General features: G+C 38.6%; 1 protein-coding gene across 1 annotated transcript; it reads right to left on the bottom strand.

The window, feature by feature from the left end:
* Positions 1 to 1,577: 1,577 nt before the first annotated feature.
* Positions 1,578 to 21,872, bottom strand: SGPP1 (sphingosine-1-phosphate phosphatase 1). The gene is made up of 3 exons (XM_009925200.2): positions 20,937 to 21,872; positions 9,972 to 10,061; positions 1,578 to 7,963 (listed from the first exon to the last, which is right to left on the bottom strand). Exons 1-3 carry the CDS (start codon positions 21,552 to 21,554, stop codon positions 7,412 to 7,414), a joined length of 1,260 nt encoding a protein of 419 aa, XP_009923502.2. The 5' UTR covers positions 21,555 to 21,872; the 3' UTR covers positions 1,578 to 7,411.
* Positions 21,873 to 22,664: the final 792 nt, after the last annotated feature.

Consider the following 22,664-nt stretch of genomic DNA (forward strand, 5'->3'; position numbering starts at 1 on the left):
CTTATGAGTCATTTTATGAAGCAAGGGACCAGAGTTTTGCTTTGGTAACAAGTTAAGTCCATATAATAAGCCTTTGCTTCCCCAGCAAAGACCATAAACAGCTACAGACATAAGTGGAATGATGAATTACATCTTGCCATCAAAGAGGTGTGATTTAGTTACATTTGTTGAGGTTTTCATCATGTATTTTGAGTTTATCCTTTCTGGGGTTCTTCGAGTGGTTTTTTTTGTGTCTCAGCATCTTCAAAATTATCTTGAAACACAGAACAAACTAATAACCAACAGATCATATATTTCTGTGGTCCTTGGATTTAACATCCTGGTTATCTACATTTTTGACACCTCTACAGGACAAAAAGGCCTTGGTAGGACAAAAAAATAAACAATCACAGCAGTCTCTTCAAGTTGTAGATTTGCTTAGCATAAGAGTTCTTACCTTATGTAAAAAGTAGAATCTTGTGCACTAGCTCCACATAAATCCTTCCAGTTAGCAAAACAAGGAGGAACACTGTACAGTGGCCAATAAATGGATTTGAAATAACATACCAGCTTTCTTTTAAGGGGCAGTTCCCACCTCTTCAAGTGTGTTCTGCAATACTGTTCAGATACATTACTTAACTGCTCAGACTTCCTTGCTGGGCATTGTACAACTGCAGGAAGAGAGGAAGCAAGAGTTATGCTGACTAATATTTTTCTGCTGCACTTCAGGTAACTTAAGGCTACTTAGTTAATACAAATATACAAATGAACTAATACTCTCTCATGCTTGTGTATTACATAGCAGTTAAAGCATCTTGGGACCATTGTAAAACAAAATTCACAGCATTTTAAATTAATAGTATTCTGCAATTAGTCTGGTTTACTAAGGAAGCAAAGCTGATGAAAATACACTGCCTATATACATTCCATGAAAATCTGTAGATATTCAATAATCTGGGAAAAAACTACCCACAGCTGGGCAATTTTCAAGATTTGGGAGGTAAGAAGTTACTGGAAGGTGACCCAACAGGATACAAACTCATGTGGTTGTTTTCTATGAAGGTTTTGATTTCAAATAAGTACTGAGCTATCTCTTTAAATTAAACCTGCAGTGCAAGTCAAAGCAGTCATCAGACATCCACTGGAAACCCAAGCTTCAATAGTTCCATAAGCTGTGAAGCTATTTATTCTTCCCCGTAACAGGCATTTTCCTAGAAAACAAATTTCTTGTCAGTTAGAGTAAGAACACGCTTCCACGTTCATTTATCAGAGTGCAACAAGTGACAAAAGCTCAAGAAAGATACACCTTAAATCTTTCTATAGTTTGATCAAGAGCTTGTTTCATTATATGCTATATGAAACTAAACAGTCCAGATTTTAAGACAGTGGAAAATGAAAAAAACCATTTCGCTATTTCCTAATGCTTCTTCCTAAACTTTTGCATCTAAAGCCCACACCATAAAGACAATATTGTTCTAACAATTATTGCTATATGATAATATGAATGTAAGTTTTCTTGTGATCAGTGTTTTATGCTTGCAGTATGAGTCCTACCACGCGTTCTTTAGCACTGGAAGGAATAAAGACAACAGAACACATTTGAATCCAATAGTAGTTTATTATCCACTCATTGCAGATGAAGTTAGACACTTCAGTTACCAGTCAATATGAGTTTAAATATTAGTTGACAACTGCAGAAAGTGTACCATGAGTACAAAATCATTAACAATAATATAACAAAAAGTTCCGATGTAATAATTTTTAAAACATCAGTTGTACACTATTATACAGCAACCATTATACGATCCTCAACTAACTCAAAGCTTGCATTTGAAAGTTTTTTGTTTTGTTTTTTTAAATAAAGTTCTCCAAGAGGTTGAGAGACTGGGGGTTACAACTACATTATTTCCCAAAATACTACTATCATACAGCCTTACCTTATACAGAGAAAGCTGTTTCATATTTTATGAACACTTGCTTTTATCAGGGAATGCAGTAACAAGAAAAAATCTATACATAAAAAATTAAACTCCAAGAAGCAATATATTATATATATATCTATATTGTACTACAGATTTCATATAAATCAAGTATAGGCCAAATTTTGGCATCATTTTTAAGTGCATTAAGTTTTATACAAAATCCCCCTAAGACTTTGCTCTTACGTTTCAGGTTACTAGCTCCTGAACTGATCTTTTTCAGTTATAAGACAAGACAGTTTTCAATGTTTAAAGTGAGATCTAATTTCAGTTTCAGGAATATCACCCTTGTCTTTCATTATACTTTCTAACAAAAATAAAGTTGTGGGAAAAACTTAGTGACTAATTTAGTCAAAGTTTAGTGACTAATAAAATTCTCCAACTTGATAGGACTTTTTATTTACATTTACTGGTCAATATCTTTAAGGTAGTATTCTCGTATGTACCCTCTATTCTTTGATCCTACAGGAACAGTTACTAATTATATACTGCAAGCATATATGCTTTGCTTCGTTTTGTTAAATGGACTCATAGCAACATGCAAATTATTTCTGGTGCAGAATGGAGCACAAAGAAATTTTTCTAATGCATAGTTAAATTTGCTTCAACTCCAGCATGTGATACTTGCTTTTTAGAGAACACCTGAAAAGCTATATCCTCTCTGCCACACAGCATCACATTTTGTTTCCAAATTAAGCTTTGTTTGCCTTTGTTTCAAGAAGTATTGTAGGATGAAAAACATTAGTAACGGAACTAATCTATCAATTTGACAAATATGGTATTTACAGTAAATTTTAAAATAGGCTTATATATTTTTTCTGAGACAAAAAGGCCACTTAAGCTTTCCACTAGAATAAAGTTCTGGCATGACATCATTCAATGAGACTTCCTCCCACAAAAAGTCAAAGTTTCTTCGAAGTCATTTATAGAGTATAGAAATAAATTGTATAACCTAAAACCGTTCTACATGAGACCAAAAAACCACCCAAGAATCAGTTAAAGTAAGCTGTGTCACAATACTCCAAGAAATCAATTCTCCTGTCATCATTTTATCTACTGACATTATTCTGGGATCTCATCATTCAGCACAATTATGGTACAGAGGGGAAAGCATCAATTAAGTGTTGCAAATGTACAGCCAGTTCCACATACTAAGAAACAGCTTCCAAGATAAGCCCTTTAAAAGTCTTGTAAAAACCGGGCTAAGTATGATTTTAAAAAGAACAATCTCTCAGACCTCAAAAGCAAGGACATTACATTTACACCTTAGAAGATAAGTCACTTCACACACACTGATGACTGCATGCGTGTCAGAGCATGGATGTGACCTTCAGGGTTCATTCTCAATGTAACATGGAAGGAACTAGGTGCACGACTCCCAGTAAAGAGTTAGACAGCCATGCCCCTTCATACCATTGAATTATTAAATATCTTATGTATTGTGTGTGAAAAATCTCAATTTTGTATTGAGAAAGCAAATACTGAAATAGAAACAACTTTTAGCACAACAGATGTATTTACTTACAGCATGCAAGGTTTGTTTGTATGTATTTGAGCAGCTAACAGCCACTAACAGCCCTTAAGTATTTACAAGTTCAAAATTACAATCTTCACATAAGTAGCAATTGCTTACAACAAGTTCAGGACACTCCCTGGGAAATAAGCAAGAAACTGAGTATAAAATAATGAAAGCAGTAATAAAAAAATAGTAGCAAAGGAAAACATAATAGCTTTTAAAACCCAGACAATTTAACACTGTTCTGGTAAAAAAAAAAAGCCACATATCACATTTAGAGATGCCATTTTAAAAGAAATGCATCTGGGTTTTTTTTTTTCCCCCAGGAGAAAAGCTGTACGTAAGCTTAAAAAAAATTCCAAGCAAATACGCAAAATACAACTCCCTTTGGTTTGCCAATTTACCATAAAATAGCTTCTCCACCTCTCCCCCTCCCCCCAATTTGCAAGGTAAGTGGTAAGGCAAATGTGATGACAGGCTGAAGAGCTTCATAGGTGATCACACAGGAGAAAGATGCTTCAACACCAGTTCATGGTATGGGTAGCAAAAGTAATAGCTTTTTTATAAACATTAAACCATTTTCAAAATAACAGATTCTAAAATTTACCCAATATGCAATGCATATGTTAGTTCTGATTGAGGGCCAGGTCAGAAAAAATTCCTGCTCCTGTGTTTAAGGCAGTCTAAGACTAATTTGAGTCTCTTCAGCCTCTTGGAAAACACAATTTTGTGCCAAATCACACTCTACGTGACTGTTAGTTTCAGGTTTTATTTCATACAGTAATCAAATAAGATAAATTTAACTTGTAGCTTTTCGTAATAAATGTGTATTTATATTTGCTTCTATAAAGTAGTATTATATCTCTCTCTAGGACTATACAACCTGGAACTGAGGAAGTTCACTAGCAGTGACATATGAATACATTTTTGCACCACCATGAAAGGTTTCAAGTGTATGGTCTTTCTGAAAAGACATGTTAACTACCTTTTAAAGCTATGTTAAATTTATTTATAAATAATTTGGTACCAGCTGATGCTTATACTAGAAACATTTTTCATGTTCAACTCTAGGAATAGCTTAGGGCAAACAAAGTGCTCCAGTTTTACCTGCTGTTTTGTTATGCCTGATTTGAAGGAATCTTAGCTTATTATTAAACAAAAATATCCTAAGATACAAATATTTAAGGTTTTTTTTTATTTTTGCATTTCTGTGATTCTTTATTCTGTAACAGTATTCATATTGCCTGATATTTTGTGCTAAACTGCCCTCTTGAGCCTAGCCCCCTATAAAACATGAAAATAGAATAGTAAAACTTTTTTCATGTAAACTTCAGTAAAGTAGTTGCAGTCTTAGAGATAGGGTTGTAAAGGTGCTGTATAAACATTCTGATATACATTTCCTGGGTACTAGACTATGTGGTACATGGAACATGACATTTTGAAGTTACCCAATGTAATGTATAAAAATATAAAATATCTATTTATGAGTAACAGTAGAATAAGCTACAGTGCAATTTTCCTTAGCCTGTTGAAAGCCCTACCTGCATATGGGTTTTTTCCCCCACTCATTCTCCATCTTACACAGTAGATTTTATTTTCCATTAATAGTACAACAGAGCAAGCACAGCCAGAAAAGACAGCTTTAAGAACACTCTTATGCTATAAACTTGAAGTTCCTAGAAGTCAAATATGTACCTTAAAAAAAAAACATCAGTTTTGCTCACTTGTCTCTTCTGTGCTAGAATTTAAACATTTTTTGCTATAAACTGTAAAGCTAGGATATTTAAGGAGAATGTGCCCTTAATTTCAGAGAAAGTTATCCTATTATTTTCACCAGTCCTCAGACTAATTTAATGTAATTGGAACTACACCACTTGCTCAGGGCTTTAAGTGTAAGGCATTTTGTGTACATTCCCCCCAGCTATTTATTTATTGACTATCTTAGTGTGCAAAGCCAACACAGTGGAAATCCTTCCCTCAAAACCTTAGAAACCAATTTACCTTTTACTGCACATTCAGCATTAAACTGCAAAAGAGGAACAGATAAAAAAATCAAATCCAGAAATATGCACTGAAACAAGCTAACCGTTTTCTACTAGGTAAAGTCTTTTCAACTATGTAAGTTGTTTAACACACTATCAGTTCTGAATACATCAGTTTGAATACATTCATAGCCATGCATTCTGAATGCACTGAAAAAATGCATCAGAAAAGTCAGCTTTTCACATCATCTAATGCCAGCGTACCATAACCTTGACTGCTCTGAGGAAAGAGATACAAAGTTAATTTTGTTAATTCACATATTAACAGTTTGGAGATAGGAGCGCCAATACAAAAAACTTTCCAACTCCAAATATTGTTTACAAAAAAATGTAAGCTTTGTATCCTATCTAATCACTATAGTTCCCAACCAAATTATGTTTTTCGTGAAAAAATGTACAATACAAAATTAAGCAATTCATGTCTGGCCAGGCAATAAGACAGCTCTTGCTGCAATATAACAGTTCCTGACATGGAAAGAACAAATTAGGCAACACATCAACATAGACAAGATGAAACACAAAGAGGCACGTGAAATTACAGTTGAAGGGTCATATTCTACTCATCACTGGAAAAAGGATCATGAAAAGCTGAAAAGTGCATAATAATTCAGTAAAATTTAGATATGCACGAACCGTTTATGCATTGACCATACTGTCTTGACTGCTCACAATCTGCCTATCAGAATTATGAAAAATTTAATTTGATCACTATATTGTCTTACAGCTATCCAAATTGGGTAAAAGTGATTATCACCTTTAAATATTGTATGTTAATGCATAAAAATACATATACTTTTTCTAGAATAAGGATTATATTTTCTAAGCAAATATCTAAAAACAATGGTCCTTCTAAATTAGTTTGGAATAAGAAGTGAGGCCCATTTCTTTGCAGAATGGGGTGGCTTTATTGTTTATATGTTTAGATAATTAATTTTGAATATCTGTCCACTGTATAAACAATCTCCAGAAAAATATATCCTCTTCCAGTAACTTACAATACACATTAAAAATACTTACAAAAGGGATTATTGTCCATTTACAATATCTTGAGCTTAAGGACACAATTCTTGGGTCACTTCATTTATGCAATTTTGATCAGGCTAAACTGAATACTCCAGTTAACTTGAACCATGCCTGCAACATGGACAATCTAACATTTAAAAAATCTGCCTAATTATGTAGGATTTTAATTAAAATTAGGCATTTTTACATCACAGTATATATGGCATTTCTTAATTTAGCAACAGAAAGGCACAGTTATTAAACCATAAAATACAGTACCTGAATCATATATACGCTAGTGATATCTACTAATGCCAATCCAGACATTTTACTTCGCAGAGGGGGCTAGACAAAAAGGCTTCTGTTTGGTTTTTAGAAAAATTCAACCTCATTACAAGTTTGGTCCGTTAGAAATGCCTATTAGCTGAAACATCTTGAAGCAGGACTTCAGGAAAGAATAGAGGAAAGCAAATTTAGCAGTCTATGGTCCAACAACTTGAATAAATTACTATGAAATGGCAAACAGATCATGAATGGAGCTTTCTGATTAGCTGTCAGACATACCTGTTAAAATGTCAATGTATACAGGTACAGTATGACAGACATTCCAGATACATTCATTGCATCACACACACACAGATACTTTGTTACAGCAATAAGTCTAGACATAGCATTTATAGAGTTCAGCACTTCTGGTGGACTGATATTTGACTTCTGGCCCCGTATCATACCCAAAGATGTGCAAAGTTCTTTAAATGCTTTGCCTGTTATGTATTGCTGTTAAAGTGAAAACCCTGCTAAAGCCAAGCTCACTGGCCTTCCCTTAGCAAACTAGTGCACCTCTTCAAAAACCAACTTGCTCTGTCCTCCCTGTTTAAAGTGATAAAACTGCATCAAGAAAGACCAATAAAATGGAACAGGCAAGGAACTATAAACATGAGGGAGAACCCAACCATTCCATACGTAATATAGCGATAGGGAAGCTCAACTTCCATGCGTTGTCTTGCTTTCCGTACATTGTCATGTGGTATGCGAAATATTTTACATGCCAATGGAATAGTGGCTTTTTTCATTGCCACTTTTGTTAACAACAGAACTATTACTCCAATCAACAACCTCAATATGGCTTTTCCAAACACAGTCACAGTGAGAGAGGAAAGAGATAAAGGTAACATATCGGGAAGAGGATCTAGCTTTAGACCCATTATGTAGTTAACGTGAGAACCACAGGCTACTCCAGCACCACAGCCCAGTATCTGAGCTGTGTCCCCCCGCGATGTGCTCCAGGTGTCTAGAGTAAAAGAGAAGATGCCCAGGGCTAAATGGAGACTGATGATAATTAAGGGTGCATATTTGTAAGTTAAGTTGAAGTTATCAATCAGGTCCACAACTGGATGGAAGACAACCAAGATGAGAATAGCATACAGAAATCCAGCAATAACATCCTGTTGGAGAGAGAGAAAGATACGGTTTCATTGCAAAAGCTATTTAAAAAAAAAATTTAGTTACATTAGCATGGAGACAAGCCTAGTTGCTCTGTTGCTAAAAGCAACTTGTGGATTCCCATCTTTTCTCATTTACTGTACAAGATTAAATCTTTTTTATGCTAAAGATAACGTAAGGAATTGCATTTCATCACCTATTAGTAGGACATCTGCATCATGATCAGATCATGAATGATCATTATCATGAATAAAGCCATAACCAAATGATCCATGATCAAACAAAGTTGTAGATCTACCTATCTGCTGGCTACAAAGGTCCTTGTCCAGGACTGGGGCATTCCAGCCTACAGTCAGCACAAAGCTAGCCCAGCTAAATAAGTTCTGCCAACACTCAACACTGGATCTAAGTGCCTGAGTGCCAACACCCAGGCACACTGGCAGCAACAGCTGGTAAGGCAGTCGAGGACCACTGCAGCTAAGCATTAGAGCAGCTTAGACTTTCCACTCCAGCTTCAGAATTAACAATACTGCACGAATGGAAAACTGTTTCTAAATATTAAAGGAAGAGGGAACTTCTGTGGCTTCATACTTGATTTTCAGTTTTATTATTGTTTTAAAAATGTCTTTTCTTAATTAAAAGGTTACTCTATTTTGTAATTTAGCATTAAATTTCAGTTACTGTTGATGAATCACAGTTGCACAGAATTATCTGCAACTTCTGTCACCTTAAGTTGTTAGGAAGGAATTTGTCAATAGCTTTTTAGAAATCCAAGCACTAGAAACCGGATCACCTTCATTCACATACTTATCAACTCTTCCATGTGAGCCAGGAGGTGGGACTTTTGTCAGCAGTATTTTTATTGCGCCATCTTCAATGAATCATTTTTATTCACTTCCACTAATTGAACGCTGATAAAAGCTAATACAATTGACTGATATGAAAGTCACACTTGCTCATTTCAGAAGCAACCACAACAACTTTCTGCCATATTTGCCACCCTACCCCCACCCCCTCCAAACTTAGGCACCATGGTTGATTTATATTACAGGCAACACATGGTTAATTGTATTCACTCAAACACTATAGAAGATTCAGGTATGAAACTGCTGAATAACCTAGTCTATATGATGCATCACTATTTGTTGCATGACTTTGTTCTAAGACATTATCTGTCAGCTGACACTGTCAGCTGAAATATCAGTTCATCCCATTGTCTTACACACAAGTGGTTCTGATTTGGGAAGCCTCCTAATCACTAATGCAAATACATCATGCAGTTTTTCTGAGCTGCCTTATTTTCACATCCTCCTTTTACACTGTGACCATCTACCAGCTTCACTACTCACTACCAGGCTTACTGTTTTCTGTTAGCTTTTCCCCTCTAGCAAGTGATCCTCAAAAACCTCTTTAGCCATACTTACTAGTGGTCTTCCATTCGGATTACCATTTTGTCGTTTTCTTGTTTTCCCATTTTTACATTGCATGCCATTTGTATTTCAGTTTGATTTTTTTTTTTTAATCCTTTTTAACGAAGAAGTCTGTTTTTCAAAGATGACAACTTTATTATTTGGTTCTTTAGAAGCTTTGGCAAGTGAAACCCCAGCATTTAGCATGGCACTCTGAAATGCTCATGCTTTGAGTGGACGTTAACAGCCACTCTCTCATCCTGCAAAATTCTTTCTACTCTGTAGAGGAAAACTGAGTCTACACTTCAGTACAGTCAATTTCTGCACTAAACTGCTAGTAAACATCAGCTAAGTTTCAACTGTGGATTGGGTTTATGAAAGAAAAGTATAAATTAATATAAGTTTGACATCCACTTTTAACTATCTCAATTTCTCTGCTGGAGAAATGTTAAGTATTCCGTTCCTATACGGTCGGACATACTAAAAAAAATAAAAATAAAAAGCTATATACAATTACTGCACTGTAAAAACTTAAGTGTGATGGAAGTTTATGTAATCCGAACAACATTAAAATAAAATTTTACTAGGATTATTTTCTTACCAGAATTGAATGCATTCCCATATAAATTCGACTACAGCAAACCAAAGCACACCAGCAGAATGCAAGGATCAGTCCAAACATAAGGGGATACTGGTAGGGAAAAAATTGAAAGATTGTATTAGAATTTGGAAAAAAAATACTAAAAATTCCATCTATAAGAATTCGACAATTAACTCCAATTAATGCAACTTATGCTCACCCTTTTCCTTGCCCTAGCCTACCCAAGCCAATTAGACCACCTCAAATAAGTCCACTTTCCATAAAGTCAAAACATTAAGTCAAACTTTTTCAACTTTTTCCTTGTCCTCTTCCTTTGCATTCAGGATATATGAATTTCAGGACGTTGGTCTTATCTTTTCAGACAAAGCAGTAAGAAGTTAAGAGATCTTTGTAGCAGTTAGTCTTGCTATGTTATGATATCCTAAATTGGCAATATGGGCAGAGACAAGCCTTGTGTTATAAACTGTGGAACAGTTTTACACTGGGTGAAGCAGCTACGTAGTATACTAGTATTTTTAACAATTAATCCAGACAGAATCTAGTAGCTTCACCTTTCTCCTGAAAAGGCAAAACTCATAATAATTTACAAATAAATTCAATTCCTTACACACTGTTTTATAGTTTCTGCAATCCTTGACTCAATCTCTGACCATCAGTATGAAACTCCTAGAACAGTACTCTTTTTTGTTCTCTAGAAACCCACATAAATTTCCTCTTAAAATCCACATTTATTAAATAAAAACAAATACTTTTTTCCAATTATTTCCATCTTCTGATAGATTTTTTTTATTAATAAGGACTGTTTAACAGGAACAAACTAAATACTTTGTTTTAATAAGCATATATCAGCATGTGTAGAAAATTAGTATTTTAACTTTCTTAGGTTTTGGATAAAAGTATGCTAATTCACATATTACAGCACAGTAAGAAATACTTTCCCCATTACCATATTGCAAAATATTGTACAAGACAGGACACAGCTTCCTTTTTTCAGTGTTAAAAGTAATTATTAGTTCTATGAAAGAAGCAGTCACGAGACAAAATGGCACGTTTCCAAAACTGCTTCACTTCCTACACGAAAGCAATGATAAACATTTTCAATATAAACAGGCAGTCTAGATGTACTTGAATCTCAGAATAAAAACTAGGAATTTTAGGCAGTTTTCTTGGTCTTTGCCTTGCTCCTTTTATGGATAACCTGAAGGGTAGAATACCCAACAGATTAGAGAAAGTATCTTTAATCTTATTAGAGAAAGTTCTATGTCCTATGTGAAGGCCACTTAAAAGACTGACAAGCTTCTAAATCAGTCTTTCAAAGAAAGGCTTGAGAGAAGATTATCAGTCTTCTGCATTATTCCAACAATCTGAATTCTCAGCTCCAGGACCATGTTAGCCTGACTAACCTAAAAAAATTTTCTCAAATTCGCAGAAGATTGGGAAGCTTACATTTCACATAAGAAACAGATTTCACATTAAAATCAATTCCAAGTGCCCGGCTCACAGTGGTGTTATATCTAGTTTAAACTCTAATTCCTGTAGCAACATTTGTCTTTGTTTCTGCTACATTCATCTACAAATTGTACCTAAACAAAATTATGTATTTAATGACTTATTTCTAACAGAAATCATGAAGGAACAAATTCAGTTTCCTGCCCTGCAGAATTATGCTAATAATGGGCAATACACCAGTAACTAGGTCATACTCAAGAGATGATTGCAGAGCTATCAGATGCTGACATTGTTATAGCAGCCACAAAAGTAATCCTTGCACCCTATGCCAAGAGAATACATTACAAGTGTAGCCCCATCACTCATCCCCATTATGCCTCTACCATCATTTCCACTGATATCAGGGTAAAAGTAATGCTGCCTGCACCAGGAATACACTCAAGCCACACAACTTCCCTGGATGGTGCTGCTCCACTCTCCCCCACAGAGGACTACCAAAGCCAAAATGCTGTATATACAGGGACAGGTGTACCCTACCCTATATTCTCTGAAGAGGAGCTTCTAGCACCTCTTTACATGCTCTGAAAGATGAAAGCCTGAGAAGACAGCTTCTTGTTTGTCAGAGACTAGCAAGGGAAGATTTACTACCTCCAGAAGCAATGCAAACCTCTCAACCAGAAAATTTAATAGCATCACAATTACTTGGTGGTAGAGTGAGCTTGCATGTGTTCACACACTGTCAAACAGTTTGAAACTTTTTGCCCATCACTTGATACTGTATGTCCATTCTTGTTTCCTAGCTCACATCTTTTGTGCTTTCAGGCTCCAATCAAGGGTAAGGCTTTTCTTCTAATAAATTAAGACTTTTCCTGCATTTCTGATATACCCAACAGAAACAGAAGCTGGAGCTTTAGCAGGAAGACCAATGAAGTGCTAAGCTCAGCAGGCTGTAGCAGCTAATGATACTGCGGGTAAAAGTTGGGATTGTGGGAGAGATGATGTTAGAGCAGCTAAACAGCAAGATCCTAAGAACAAGGAATATGAAGGAAAAGGTGTATGTGAGGAGTCTTTAGAGTCCCAGGCAGGCTGTTGTAAATAGCCTGTTTTCGCTCATAACTTTTAAAAGCAGCCACTGGGTTCAAGAATTCCTAGAACACTGAACTGGTACCACCTGCTTAAAATCTGCCTTGAGGTGATAAAGTAACCACATATTTTGTCCTCACATGTAGGGATAGGTGTACAAGGTGACTAAAGGAGAATATTAACACTCCCACACACCTCGTAGCTCAGCAAGAAGACTGCTCAGCAGCATGCCAAGTCATAACACCTACAGGAGACATCATCTTTATTCTTAAAAAAAAAAAGCTGATGCCATAAATTTACTTCCAAATTACTGTCTGAAAGTAATGCAACACTGAGGTACCAGCAAGTATTTTCTAAACATTGTTTCATCTAGAAAATAACTGCCTGTATGTATTTTGCATATATACATTGGTTATACCGTGGTTATAAGTATCTGTAACCTCCCACTGCCTAGGCATACAAAATCCTCCCAAATACCAAAATACCTTGTATTAGTATAGTGCCTTAAGACTATTAATATTTTTTTATCAGCCCTGTCTTAAAATAAATAGTGGATTTCACAAAGCTTCTCTCCTAATCACAAATGAATCTTCAAAGAAAAAAAAAAAACAAAACACCAAACAGCTTTTACTATGTTTTCTACTCAAAATTGGCACATTTTATGAAAAATTGATGTGAAAAGTTAATATAAACTAATCTCAAGTGTTCACGGAAGAAAGCTGTAAGCACTAATTTTTGAGGTTTGCTTGAGTCTCTCATTTTGGAAAACACCGCATTCACAAATTTGAAAATTAATAATTATCAATTACCTTTGAGTTATAAACTTTTAGATCTTTTCTACATAGTTGTATACAGACACGCTGACAGCTTCTACTTAAAAAGATATTAAAGCAAGACTGCTGAATTCCAGCAATTTTTGTTCCACGGTTCCTCACATGCCAGATCAGACCTACAGAGGCACAAAGGACAAAAGATCACAAGTTCACTTCTACCCTCTTCCCCAATTCATTGCTATTCTTACTCATTTAGGCATCAAAAGGCAGACTGGCATCATACCTCCTTTCAGATGAGGGTCTGAAAGGTTGTCAGAGATCACAGCTGGCAGAGGTAGATATAAAAACCAGGTTTCATTCTCTCAGCTTGTTCTTTCTGATAACAGAATTGACATATCTTCATTCCTGACCATACTTAGAGTCACTTTGAAACAGATAATCAGGAACAGCCCATTTTAGAAACAAACATCTCAAAAGTCTGCCTCCGTGCCCTCAAGACCACCTTATGTATATCCTCAAAAACTCATTATGCTTTCATAGCTAACCATGCCACCTCAACAATTTTGAGTATGAGGAGCATTTACTGAACTGCATACTGCTTTCTTTTTTCTAAATTAAAAAAAAGCGAAAAACTTGAGATTTGAAAATCTTAATCTTACACAAAAATAGACACTTGCATAGAACTCAATCTGAACTTCAAAATCACATGTTGACTCAAAACCAACATTAATCTGCCATTTTTCTCCTTGACAAAAGTAGCCCGCATTCCATTTTAGATCAAATCACCAATATCCAGCTTACACAAATATTTTTCCAAAGGCCAGAATAAAGCTTCGATAAATGCATAAGCACGTAGTACAAATACAATACTAGAAGATGAAGTGGAGGCAGATGGAATTGACAGCAAGGCAGAGATTGGAGATAGAGAAAAATGCAACATATAGATTAAAAAGATACCCTTGCTGACATTTTGGCTTTTGAATGTTTGAAAAGATGCTTTCTTTGAAGGCACCATACCTATTAAGAAAAGTGTCCCAGTCTTGATGTATACGACTAAGGGACAGATCACCAAGCATGTAATTTAAAAAACAAAAACTCAAGGATAAAAAAGGCTAATTGATTTCCTAAATTCACATATTAAGAAAAAGCTAGGAATAAAGCTGATTGAGTAGACTACTCATCTTCTCTCAGGCCTCAATTTTGTTCCCATATCCAGAATCTGGTTTTAATCAAAGAAATTGAATTAAATTGGTCATATTTGGAAAATAGCAGTGAAACTACTCCCAGTAAGTCTTTGAGAATTGTATGCCCTATGTTTTTAATAGGAAATTATCATTTTATTCAATTACATCCTCCGAAATGGGCTTGCAAGCTTCTGACTGGATGACATAGAAAACGTTTCCCTCAATTGCCTATCCTCCTCCCTCCACTTAATCTGACCTTTTGCCAAGAGTCTTAATAACATAACCATTGTTTAAAAATGCTCATAAGGAAACAATCTGTCCTAAAAGCTTTGACCTAGGTCAGAAAATTCCTTCTTTCATAATGGAACACTCTTAAAATACACTCTAGATGCTCATTTCTTTACTTTTTTTAAAGCACATTCTACACTGGAGAAGTTTGCAGCATCCACAGAGGGTTCCAAACTAATTTTCTAATATTTTCAGCATTCTACAGTATTACTCAATGATCTTTTTTAATCATATGATTATTCAGAAGTTCAACTTGAATTTGAGATAATTATTTTGGGCCAGAGTTCACTGAAAGAATCCAAGCAGCAGTTGCAGCATCATGCTTTTAATAAGATATTTGGGCTATGTATTAGCAATAGTCACATGAAAAGCTATAATCAATGTTTACAGGAATGACTCTGAGACCCTGGCTGGCCAGAGGAGTACAAAAAGCACAGCATATAAATGATTTTGTGGAGGGAGCAGAAGAAAAGGGAGGATGGTTAAAAAGGAAAGACCACTTATCAGTCATTTTAGGAAAAATAAACAGACACCTGCATTTTCAAAACAGGCCAAGTGGTAAATAACACTAGTTAAGCTACATTTATCAATTACTTCCCTCCTTCTTCCACTGCCAAACCTTAAAATCAAAAAGCATAAAAATTTGAGAGTGCTACATGGCACTAAAAGAACCCCTTCTTTAAATTCCAAGATAAAGCTTCCAGTGCCAGCCCTGCAGGGAGTTAAAAGGTTTCATTTTCTGCTACACATAATCTGAAAAGAAATTAAGGCATTACAATAGGAATTGGAGCCTGTTCCTTCTTTTCCTTGCAGTCATTACAAAAAAAAAAAAGAAAAAAAATCCCCTCCCTTAACACACCCAGCAAGAATCACCTACAGCTTGCTCTGCTTATGTCCCCAACACCTAAAAAAATAGGTTTTCTGCAAACTGAAGTTTTCTCAGGTTTAATAACAGACCCTATTTGAAGGTACAAGGAGTGCTTTACATGTAGACAATCCACTAAGAAAAAAAAAAGTTGCTTGAGAAGGAAAGTATTTCCTTTGAGTCCTTTCTTCATCAAAAACTCTGCATCTAACCTTAACGCATTTGTTTTTACATATTTCCCCCAAGGTCCTTTACATTAACTAAAGATTTGCCTATGCAAAACTGAAAAAAATATATTTAATGCCAATCAACACAGTTTAATAGGACAGGCTGCTGCATACCTCTGGCAGAGATTCCCCAATGAGATTTGTAAGAACTGGCTACATTGTTTTAAACTTTTAAGAGCACCTGAATCAAACATTTCCTTTTTCCAGCTTCCTTTACAAGTAAACTACAGACATTAATATAGCCCACAAAAGACAACCTTACTACTCAAATACACAAGACAAGGCCAGTGCTGACCCTTCAAACTCCCACCTCTCTTTCTCAAGAGCCCTTCACTGTGTGGGCAATTCTGGGTTTTTAGATCACCCCTTCAGCTACACTTCTCATGTCAGTAGAGTTTTTGTTTGATTCTTTATTTTAAGAAACACATGTAAGAAAACCAATTAGACAAGCACACATCTCTCTGCCTAAGTTTCTTCACAACATTTTAGTATTTCAGCCAAAATCCATTTTGGCTTCTCTGAGAGATAAGGCATCTTCATATGCAAGAGCCTCCTATGTGTAGCTTCCAGTCTTATCATTACATCAATCTTACTGATAATGCAAGCCTTTCAATAAGGACAGTCACTTAAAACTAGGATTTGTCCACTTTCTGTAAAATTCTTACTATAGCAGTGTCACGACTGGGCTATTCATCCAACCCTGATAACCAATTATTCCCCATTCCCAGTGGGGATCTGAGAGAAGTTAGCTTTTTGAAATGAAAGAACAGGCAGACGATTCTAGAAGTGGTACTTAGCAGTGGTCAATCAGAATCACAGAATGATGCAGATCTCTCTGAAATCCCAATAAAGATCCTGTCAAACCCATCTCATTTGATTAGATTCATCAGCTTTGGTTGATGAAAGTAATGATGCGGATGAAAGATTTCTGGAAGGGTGTTTGACACAGTACCACATGACATTCTTACACAATTGGTACTATGGAAAGTCAGTAGAGCACTAAATAAATGAAAACTGAAAAATACTTTTAGGTGTGTCAGTCAAAGAAATCATTACAGAATAGATGCATTCTACTGCAGGTTTAGCAGTAGTGCTTATTAAGGTCACCATTATCATCAGTGAGTTGGAAAGACAGTCACTGATTATAGGATTTGCATATAAAATATTGGCAGACAAGTACATAGTGAGGACAATGCTGTCGTACTTAGTGATCTAAACTGCTTCAGAAGATAAGCCCTTTCAAACATTCATAAATTTGGTTAATGTAGTTACAGAGGCCAGCTACTCATCAATCAAGGCTCTGAGCTCCTGCTGAATATCAACTTAATGAAGTTTGTTCAACGGCCTACAGTGAGAGTCAGCAGTTCCGGACTCAGCTCATTAATGCAGAGCTCAGGAAGGAGTACAAACCCATCACTTCCTAATACAGACAACTACTGCTAGAGAAGGCTGCATCCTGCAGGAACTCTAGGAGAAAAGCATATTTTCTGTCTCCCTGACTGATTTTTTTTTTTTCCCCTCCTCAAAATAAAACAGCAGGGTTATAATACATTCAGGTACCACCCTAATTCAAGCACCATTTCATGTGTTGATACCTATTTGAAATCAGCAGTTCAAAGTAATCGAATAAAATATAAAGAAGACTTTTTCCTGTAGTCTCAGCCTTAGGCTTTTGGAGATTTTGTAGATAATTAGCAGTTCACACCATCTCTTCCTCCTCGTTCAGGACACGATACAAGCCAGACGGGCTCAAACTGTCAATATTTCAAAGAAAGCAGGTTTTCCCCATGTGATAAAGGTATATTTTCCTACATCATATTAAGATCTATAATCTCACTGTCTTTTAAATGTTTGTCCTCCTCTTTCAGGGTATCAGAGCTTCAAAGACAGAAAAAAAAATCAACATCTATAACACTCCTAAATTCTCATGAGTCTTTGGCATGAGCTTTGTATTTCAAGGTTCCTGAAGTGTCTTTGAAACACTGTTCAAAGTGTTTTTGAACAAATCAAAAAGTGGTTTTCCCTGTTGAGATTTAACAATATTAAATAAATAAATATATAAGATTACATAAGTGGAATCGAAAGTTTCAGGCAAGCTTTCATAATACAAGGCGAAACTGAAAAGTTATATCCCACAATGGATAGAACAGTTAGCTATTATGAAAATTATTTTAACATATAATTTGTTTCTGTCTGAAAGCTGGTTGCATTGAATATTCCCTGTGCTCAAAGTCTCTAACTGTGAAAATCTGTCACAACCACCTTTAAAATACATCATCTCTGAAAATATTTTACTTGAGCAATTGAATATATAAGCAAATATTTTTGGTTTACTGTGTATAGTCAAAAATGTTTTTGAATACTACATGAAAGGAAAATAATTGTAATAGGATTACTGATAGGCATTGAAAACTAGGAAAGCACAAACTTAATTCAATAGGTTAAAAGAAAACCTACTGGAATAAAAAAAAAAAAATCTGTTTTTACATGGATAATTTGGGCCATACATAGAAAAATAAGAGCAGATTTGCTCTGTTCTCCATGCTGGTCAAGGGAAAGACTCAGAGATTGTCTCTGATAGAAAAGAACTGTTACACAATACTAGGAAGTCATAGCCCAGTGAAAGCAAACTCCAAGTAAACTATACAGCAAAGTGATTCCCTTCTCACTGGAGTAACCTCTTTTAGAGCAAGAGTGGCTTTCTTTGGTTTAGTATAAACTTCAAAGTGCCTAACTCAAAGTTACCTGTATTCCAGAATAAAAGTCCCTGCAAAGAGTTATAGCTGTATCTGCTTAAATTCACACTCAGTCTTGCTCCACTATGATTTTTCTGAACAAACAGTCCTAAGATGTGGACTCATCATCATCAGGGTCTGTGTAATGCTTGCTTATACTGAATATATAGAAAGACTGTACCCTACCATTTGCCCACAAGTTTAAATCTAACCATCCGTATCTACTCGTAAACATGTATAATTTAATAAAATCAGAGTTATTACAAGTTCCTTTATCATTAATAGCTTTCCAAGAAGTTCTGAGGTCAGTCTTTTTTAACCCCACCTATTTCCAGAAAAGCATGACAAGTTACCATATAGATTCTACTCCCTTTCAACGCAAGTAAAATACAGAGAACAGCAGAAGAATTAGATGAAAGCTTAACTCTCTTAAGAGGCGAATCAATCAGAAGGGTTTTGGTTTTTTTCTTAACTGAACATTTTGAAATGGTAGAAGTTGATTTCAGAGAGGTCTGTTATTGCTATGCATTTCACAGGAAAAAGGAATTAGAATTAAGACTCAAACACTTTGCTTCCTCATTTCTTAAGCATGGTTCTAAATGAATAATAACAACACTGAATGTTTATTATTTCTTAATATGTATTCATTATGAATATGTTTAGTCAATTAGCACAGTATTTCAGACCGTAGTTGCAGGGTTGGCAAACCAAAGAACAAACTTGGTTCACTGGCAAAAAACCCGTTTCACACATTGTCAGTTTGCTGGTTCTGTAAAAGCAACGAAGCCAGGTTCTCCTTTGTACACATGACATCAGTCTGTGCAAAGCTAATCAACTGATACTACTGAATGAGGTTTCCCACATGCAAAGAAATAGACAACCAGTTCATTCTTCCAGCTGACACCAGTCCTATGCATCTAACAAGTAATAATCAAATATTCAGGTTTTAGTCAGTCATTTTAAAAAAACACTTTAATATTAAGCATCTCAGTGACAGAACTCCAAATATTTATTTCAAACACCCACAACACATGGCATTTTCTGATGCCTGCACAACTCTAGCAGAGTGATACTTCACATTTTCCTAGCAAAGAACATGAATCACTAATAGCTTTCTTTTGGGCATGCTGCATCACCTTGCAGAAGTAGATATATAAACTTTGGTTAAAGAGAGGTCAAATACAACCTCTAACCTTCAACTATCTCCTTCCTTTCAGGCACCCATTCTATATGCTGAGGTAGAGCCACAAACTGTCACACTGTGACAGCAGACAACTGGCGATTGTTAACAGTAACTAGGAAGACAGGAGTTCAGCCTCTGCATAAAGCTTAAAAAGAGAGTTCTCTCCACCAAGATGACATACATCTGACTTAAAATAGGCAGGTAGTATAATAAGAATTTGTAAACATTAACAACTTAAGAGTAGATTTACTGCCTAACTTCTTAAACATCACACACAGCCCTCAAAACCCTACACTGAACACTTGTTGCCTGGGAAAAGCCTTCTCCCTCATTTACTACTGAAGCTGGTGCAGAGATTTAGAGAGCTGAATGCGCGTTGTGCTTTCTTCGGAGTTCTTTCCCCATGCTGCTAACAGCAAGCGCCAGAGCACATGCCACAGCTTGTGTAAACCAGATGATCAGCAGCGTTACTTTAACTTAATATATTGACCCAGAGTGCAATAGGCAGATCTTAAGATTTTGCTGAATGAAGGTGTTGAAAAGATCAGAGATTATCAGTTCCTGCTAATTATTAGCACATTAATAGTTGTAAAACCATCTAAAAGCATATGTACTCCTCAAAACAAAAAAAATAATTTCCAGTTTACGGGTAATGAAACTAAAAGACGGCGTTAAAGAAAAGGCTAAAGCTACAGACCGCCTCAAGCTACAAAGTGACTCAAAGCAAAGCAGGATCAGCAAAAAGCCCTTTAGCTCCTGGCTCTCCACCAAATTCTCACTCAGTAAACCCAAACGCCTGAAAAAGTATCAGATGCCTATCCAAACTCTATGCAAAACACTCGCCCTATAAGAAAAAAGTTGAAAAAACCTCCTGAGAGCAAAATGCAAACTGTTAACGCGGACTTTTAATGCATACTGAGCTAACCATTCACAAAGTCAGCAGAACTTCCATTCAGAAGACAGAATCATTACAACAGTTCTTGTTACCTGAGCGCTCGCTTGGATCGTAGAAAAAAAAATTAAATTAAAAAAGGGGGAGGCAGGCAAGGAAAAAAAGGCACGAATTTCACATTTTCCCAAACTCAGCCACCTCCCCTCCCAGAAGAAATCAAGCCTGTCACACCCTTCTACCCCGGGGCTGGAAAACACGCGGAGAAGGACGAGGAGGTGAGCATTACCTGCCAGCGGCCGTAGCTGAGCAGCAGGAGCGCCAGGGGGATGGCGGTGCCCGACATGGCGTGGGTGGAGGGCATGCTGTACTCGGAGTTGTAGAAGACTTCCAGCTTCACCACGGGCGGGGAGGCAGGCCGCGGCCAGCGGATGACATCCTTGGTGCACTGCCCCAGGTACATCACCCACACCCAGATGATGATAAGCCTCCGCCCCAGCCAGGCGTCCAAGTTCCAGATGCAGAAGGGGAAGAAGAGGATGTAGAAGAGCTCGTTGCCCAGCTCCGTGCCCAGGCTGAAGAGATAGTAGAGGAAGCGGCTGCGGGTAGAGAACTCCTGGCTGCCGTCCTCCTCCGTGAGGGAGTTGCGCCGCGGCCTCCTCCTCCACCGCTGCGGGGGGGCCGCCCCGCCGGGCACCGTTCCGTTCCCGGCGGGATGCCCCCGTCCTCCCGCCCGCTCCGCGGCCGGGGGGCCGCCGTTCACCACCGGCCCCCGGCCCCCGGCCCGCTGCTCCGCCTCGGCCCAGCCCGAAGGCCCCTCCACCCCGCAGAGCCGCTGGAAGGCGGCCACTTTCCGCGGGTCCTGCAGGTGGGCGGCCAGCCGGGCCAGGCGCCGGCAGAAAGCCATGGCGGGAGGATGAGGCCGCCCGCGGGGGTGCGGGGGAGGCGGGCTGACGGTGGCGAGGCGCTGGCCGGGCCGGGAGCTGAGGGGGGGCTTCGCCTGAGGGGCAGCGGAAGGGACGGGGGCTCTCCGGGGAACCGCTCCCTGAGGAGAAACCCGCTCGAGGGCGAGGCGGCGCGAAGCGACGGACACCGCGCGGCTCTCCCCGGCTGGGGCCGCGGCCGCAGCCGCCGCCGCCGCCCTCGGCTCGGCGCTCCGCTCCGCTCCGCCCGGTGCTGGCCCGCTCGCTCCCTCGCTCTCCCTCACACACACGCGCGCGCGCCCGTCCGCCCGCCGCCGCCCCTGACCGTCACCGTCCCGGCGCGCCTGCGCACAAGCCCCGCTCGCGCGGGCGGGGACACCCCACCTCCCCACCCGGGAAACAGCACCGCAGAGCGGATTGGCCGCGGCTCTCTCCCGATCCCGCCCCCAGTGGCAGGGGGAGCCAATCGGGGCTTGGCCTTGCGCGAGGCAGCGGGCGGCGTGCCTCGGCCTCGAGCGTGAGGTGCGGAGGCGGCCGCGGGCGGCGGGTGAGGGGGGACGGCGGCCCTCGGCCCCCTCAGCCGCACCGGCGGCGCCTCCGTTCCTTCTCGCCGGCTGCAGCCCGGTCACCGGCACGACCGGCCCCCGCCGAGCTAGTTACCCTTCCTTCTGACTTAAGGTGACCTGCTGCCGCCCTCACCTCAGCCACCGCGTCTGACATCAGCACCCCCGAGGCCTGCGCCCGGCTGCCCCTGCCCTCCCTCCTCTGCCCGCATCGACCCCAGGGGCCTAAATCTGGTGGTGTAAACATGACAGGGAAAGCTGATTTCAAGCAGAGACTGTGAGCGGTCCTAGCCCCAGCGGTCAGGCCGGTTAAGCGACGGAGGCGGTGGGGTACCCGCAGGGATGTGGAGCGGAGAGCTGCTCAGGGAGGTTTCTGCTGGGCCTGAGGGAAGGGGTCATGCCTTACCCTGCCTCTCCATAGTCGGGAGGAGGTTCCACACCTCCTCCTTGGTGGGTACGCACATAAAGTTCAGCAGGACCAGAAAACTTGAGATCGGGTACTTTGAAAGTCCACAGTTGCTGCAGTTTCCA

The sequence above is a fragment of the Haliaeetus albicilla genome, chromosome 5, assembly GCF_947461875.1.
Source record: "Haliaeetus albicilla chromosome 5, bHalAlb1.1, whole genome shotgun sequence".
NCBI lineage: Eukaryota > Metazoa > Chordata > Aves > Accipitriformes > Accipitridae > Haliaeetus > Haliaeetus albicilla.

What these genes read in the sequence shown, in the direction of transcription:
- SGPP1 (XM_009925200.2), bottom strand. Translation starts at nt 21,554, where the DNA reads ATGGCTTTCTGCCGGCGCCTGGCCCGGCTGGCCGCCCACCTGCAGGAC. An exon ending in TCAGCTACGGCCGCTGGCAG is followed by an intron (nt 10,062 to 20,936) that starts GTAATGCTCACC and finishes TTTCCCTACCAG; the next exon opens with TATCCCCTTATGTTTGGACT. An exon ending in TGGGAATGCATTCAATTCTG is followed by an intron (nt 7,964 to 9,971) that starts GTAAGAAAATAA and finishes TCTCTCCAACAG; the next exon opens with GATGTTATTGCTGGATTTCT.